Raw genomic sequence first — 5,080 nt, forward strand, 5'->3', positions numbered from 1 at the left:
CGTCATTTTGAAGTTATACAGGACCTTGATGAGGCCTCTTATGGAATACTGTGTCTGGTTCTGGTTGTCCAGTTATAGGCAGGATATTACTAAGCTGGAGAGGCTTCAGAAGAGATTTAGCAGGATGTTGATAGGTATGGAAGGTTTGAATTATGAAGAAAAGCTGGACAGGACTGGAGCATAGGAGACTGAGAGGCAACCTGATAGTAGAACAAAAAAAATTTTAAGCCCAAGAACCGGCCCATCGGTCCTCCAAGTCTGAGCCGATCCAAATGCACTGTCTAAACCTATCACCTGATTCCCAAGCATTTGTCTCCCTATGCTCCCCACCTTCTCATGCACCTGTCCAGACCCACCTTAAATGAATCTTGCGTGCATGTCTCTACTATCTCTGCTGGCAACATGTTCCAGGCACGTACAACCAATAGTTTCTAAAATAATGAGAAATGTAGATAGAGTTACTGATAGGTGTCTTACCCCTAAGATGATGGATTTCAAGACTATGGGGCACATTTTTAAGGCAAGAAGAGAGATTTTAAAAAGATGAGAGGCACACTTTTTTACACAGAGGGTCGTTCACGTGTGGAATGAACTTGCTGAGGAAATGGTTTAGGATTATGTTTGGCCTGCATTGGTTGGACTGAAGGGTCTGTTTCTGTGCTTTATGACTCTATGGTAAACCTGCCTTTTCAATAAGGATTTTGAGACCTTTTTGTATAAGTTGTGTTAGTGTACATATTCCTTTTGTTGAACTTGTATGATTACCATCCCATGTTTCTCTCACAGTTCCTGGCTTATGATACACAGCTTCTCCTGGGGAACAAACGCTATTCTCTAAGTCCTGAAGAATATGTATTTGGAGCACTCTGCCTATACACAGACATCATCTACATCTTCATGTTCCTCCTCCAGCTGTTTGGAAGTCGGGATTGAGCAACTTCAGACTCCTCAATGATTTTATATCATCCTTTCAGCTGTACTTTTTTTTTGTTTTATCTTTAGTGTTTTCCAGCAGCCACTACGCCCTTCCCTGAAACCCCATCCACCTGTGAGATCAGTGATCATTTCCATTGCTTTTATTAATTGCACATTCAAGATCAGAGAATTTAAGAAGATTTTAGTCCCAAACCTTTTCACTCACTGTTGAGCTCCCTCCCAGGGAATAAGGTGCTTTGTTCTCTCCCAGTGCAATATACAGAGCTTCCCTGAGCCGGGAATGTCCCTGGGAAAGCAGCCAGTCCTGGAATAAACCTGTGTCAGAACACAGAGAAGCCTCTCTCTGACCTGAGCCTTCAACCCTCACTCTGTTGTAACTTAAGCTTTAAATGTCAAAACAGCCCAGTTCTGTTCTATCCATAGCGATGCTGGTAGACACTCTGATGTATTAACCAAAGTGGTCTATTCAATGTGAGGAGCATCAAAATTACACATTCCCTCAATGAGGTTGTCCAAGGGTCAGCATTTGTGGTGGATTTTCTCCTTCCCCTCATTAGCCATCGTTCTCTGTAACTCCCCACAGACTAGAGAACATGACCTTAGCAGATCACTCCCCTTTATAACTTTTTTATAACCTAAACAGGATTTTGGTTACAGTGTATTTTGTGTTGCGTAAAGTATGTCCCAGGCACAATTGTCAGTTTGGATAAATTCTACCTGTGTTCAGCTTTAAAAAGAAAGTTTTGTATTTTGGTGCTGGATGGAAGGTTTAACAAGCTTGTGAATGCACATAACTCAGTAAATAAGGCAGCAAAATCTTAAGTCCCTAAATGATTCTGCTGCATGCTGTTTCCTGAATCAACAGTCAGTGCCTGTCCTGTCACCACCTGTTTTGACTATTTCTCACAAATACACCAAGGTAATTCCCGTATCCCTGTTATGGAGCAGAGTTGGCAGCAGCCAAGTGCTGATGTGTTATGGCATGTTTCAATATTAGTCTTACTCAGTCTGCCACCTCCAACCCCACTGCATTATCCACTACTCTCTGTGTAGCCTGCAGCACTGGCAATTCTGATGTGGGTGGTACTTTGTCCTTTGATGTCTGGTCATCCCATTTTGTGAAGTCAGCAGCCCTCAGCACACCAGTGATTGCAGGCTGTAATACAAACAGGTTCTCTCCATGTTCTGCCTAGACCAAGGCAGCCTCTGTCCTTGAAACTTTCTTTCAGTGAAAAGTAGAAGTGAACAAAAACAGGTGAATGGCCTTTCAAAAACAAGAGGAGACTTTCAGGCAGTGTATTAATGTGAAATCTGTGATAGCATTTTTTTAAATATTTGCAATCTTTGTGCTCTTTTAATTAAATATTGTTACTGCCTTTTCAATTTGTCTGGAAGCTGTTTCTTTTCAGTAACTACAATGATAATAACTATTTCTGTACCAGCTCTTTGAAAGAGATATCCAAATAACCATAGCTTCTCCCTATCCTTTTTCCAGAACCTTTCAAACATTCCCATTCAAATATTCAGAGCTGAAAAACGTGTTGCTGGAGAAGCGCAGCAGGTCAGGCCGCATCCAAGGAGCAGGAGAATCAACGTTTTGGGCCAGAGCCCTTCATTAGGCAAGGACTTGGGGAGAACAGTGAGAGAGGGACTCAGATCTTTGTAGAGAAAGGAGGAGAACTTCTTCAAGGTAGGCATCCTTGGAAGAGGATTCGCAGTAAGGTTGACTCCAACTAGGAGACAGTGAGGTCTGCAGATATTGGAGATCAGAGTTAAAAGTGTGTTGCTGGAAAAGCATAACGGGTCAGGCAGCATCCGAGGAGCAGGAAAATCGACGTTTCGGGCCGGAGCCATTCATCAGGATTCCTAATGAAGGGCTTTTGCTGCCTGACCTGCTGTGCTCTCGATTCTGAGGTCTGCAGATGCTGGAGATCATTGTCTCCTAGTTGGAGTCACATGTAAGCCAGACCAAGTAAGGGCAGCAGTACTTAGCTAGATGGGTTTCTAATAACAATCTGCAACCATTTCATTTTTACAGTCTTAATTCCAGATTTTTTATTGAATTCAAATTCTGACATTTTCCACAGTCAGGTTTTGAACCCAGGTTCCCAAAACATTAACAGGCTAAGTGATAAAACCATCGGGCCATCACCTCCACATGTCAGTTACTGACCTGCCCTTAGAAACAAACCTCAATTTTGAGCATGTTATATCTCCCCTTAATCATTCTGCTCTGAAGAGAACAATCCCAGCTACATTCTCCACTCTCTCTCAGCTTATCCTTAACCATTCTGATAACTCACCACTACACCTCCCCAAGAATGGGAACAAATGCTGCAACAGCACAATGTAGCTCCTTTTCATTTCTCAGCAACAACCAATTCTTTATAACCACAATTATGCTGTGTAATAGAAATACAGAAACAGGAGTCGGCTTCAGCCTTTCAAGATTGCTTCAACATTCAACATGATCACAACTGATCATTCAACCCAAAATCCTGTTCCCTTTCTCCTGGTATCCATCTATACCTTTAGCATGAAGAATCATCTAACTCCTTGAAAATGTTCAATATTTTATCCTCAAATACTTTGTGTCAGAGAATTCCACAGGCTCGCTACTCTCTCAATTAAAACAAACCCTTTTGCCAGCAATTAGTTTTTTTTGATTTGACTGACATTTCAACAAGAGCTTGATTTGTTTTTGCTTCAGTTTACTGCAGAGGTGGATCAGGGTTGGCACATGTTCCTCTTTGGTCTGTGTAGGACATGGTTCATCACAGCTTGCACAGTGAGAGGCAGACATGTGATCAGTCAATTTGACATGGGTTGGCTAGAATTTGACCAACACAACTCAATTTCAAACCACATTTAGCAATTGAGGTAGACATTACAACAGAGGGGAATGATCAACCCACTATGCCTTCTGCTCCCCCATGGCCCCATTAACAGGGTTGGTGAGAGCATGACACTGATACCAGGGTTGCAGTTTAGTTCTCTACATGGATCATCTAGTTTTGCTATCAGTCACTGTAGCTTTGCTTTTTCATCTTGAAATCATAAAATCCAGAAACTTGAGCTCACAATCCAGGCTGCTGCTCAGTGTAACATAGAGAGACTGCTGCACTGTAGAAGGTGCCATCTTTTAGGACAGGACATTAAACCAACCCCCATCTGTCCTAGTAAATGCAAAAGATCTCAGGGCAGCTTTACAAATAAAAAAAGTGGTTATTCCTGATGTTCTGGTCAATATTTATCTTTCAATCAACATCACAAAAACACTAGCTTGGTGTTTCCCTACCAAATGCACTTCATTGACTAAACATTTCAAGGAAAAAGGGAAAGGTATCACCAATGGCTTGAAAATTTAATAAGTTGTTGTGGTTCTGTTTGCCGAGCTGGGAGTTTTTCTTGTAAATGTTTCGTCCCCTTTCTAGGTGACATCTTCAGTGCTTGGGAGCCTCCTGTGAAGCGCTTCTGTGCTGATTCCTCCGGTATTTATACTGGTTTGAATCTGCCGCTTCCGGTTGTCAGTTGCTGTCCGCTGCAGTGGCCGGTATATAGGGTCTAGGTTGATGTTCTGTTGATAGAATTTGTGGATGAGTGTCACCTAGAAAGGGGACGAAATGTTTGCAAGAAAAACTCCCAGCTCGGTAAACAGAACCATAACAACGAGCACCCGAGCTACAAATCTTCTCACAAACTTTGTATTTAATAAGTGTTTAGAAAATTAAAAGACTGACAAGACAGCAAAGACTGGAAGCCAAAATCTGTCATCGGTCAAAAGCACATATTGATGTTGTCCTTCTTTGAGCCCTTTGAATCTCCACAAGTGCAAACATCTACCACTATTGTTACTGGCACAATCTCACTTCAATGAGGCATAGTCACCAAATTCATGATGACAAAGTCACTTTTGACTGATTATCTAGCTAAATGGTTATATTAATGTCCCATCACAGAAGCCTCACTAGTCTCTCTGAGTGAGACTTTATTCTGAGATTTGGCTGCAGCCTTGTGCACAATTCTCTTTATCACCATAAACTGCTAATACAGCAGATAACTGCAACATTCTAAGTATTTCAAAGCCTTTTAGGAGCGAGACTCTGCCTACTTTGGATAAAAGTAGCTTTAGCAATGACAAGAG

General features: G+C 41.9%; 1 protein-coding gene across 3 annotated transcripts in view; it reads left to right on the plus strand.

Moving 5' to 3' along the window:
* Positions 1-2,319, plus strand: part of faim2a (Fas apoptotic inhibitory molecule 2a) — a 51,966-nt gene extending 49,647 nt beyond the window's left edge. For all 3 annotated transcript variants that reach the window (XM_060823942.1, XM_060823944.1, XM_060823945.1), the window contains one exon: positions 787-2,319. In XM_060823942.1, the coding sequence (XP_060679925.1) occupies positions 787-933 (147 nt within the window). In that variant the 3' untranslated portion in view covers positions 934-2,319. The remainder of the gene's footprint in view (positions 1-786) is intronic.
* Positions 2,320-5,080: the final 2,761 nt, after the last annotated feature.

Source organism: Hemiscyllium ocellatum, chromosome 4, assembly GCF_020745735.1.
Source record: "Hemiscyllium ocellatum isolate sHemOce1 chromosome 4, sHemOce1.pat.X.cur, whole genome shotgun sequence".
Taxonomy (NCBI): Eukaryota; Metazoa; Chordata; class Chondrichthyes; order Orectolobiformes; family Hemiscylliidae; genus Hemiscyllium; species Hemiscyllium ocellatum.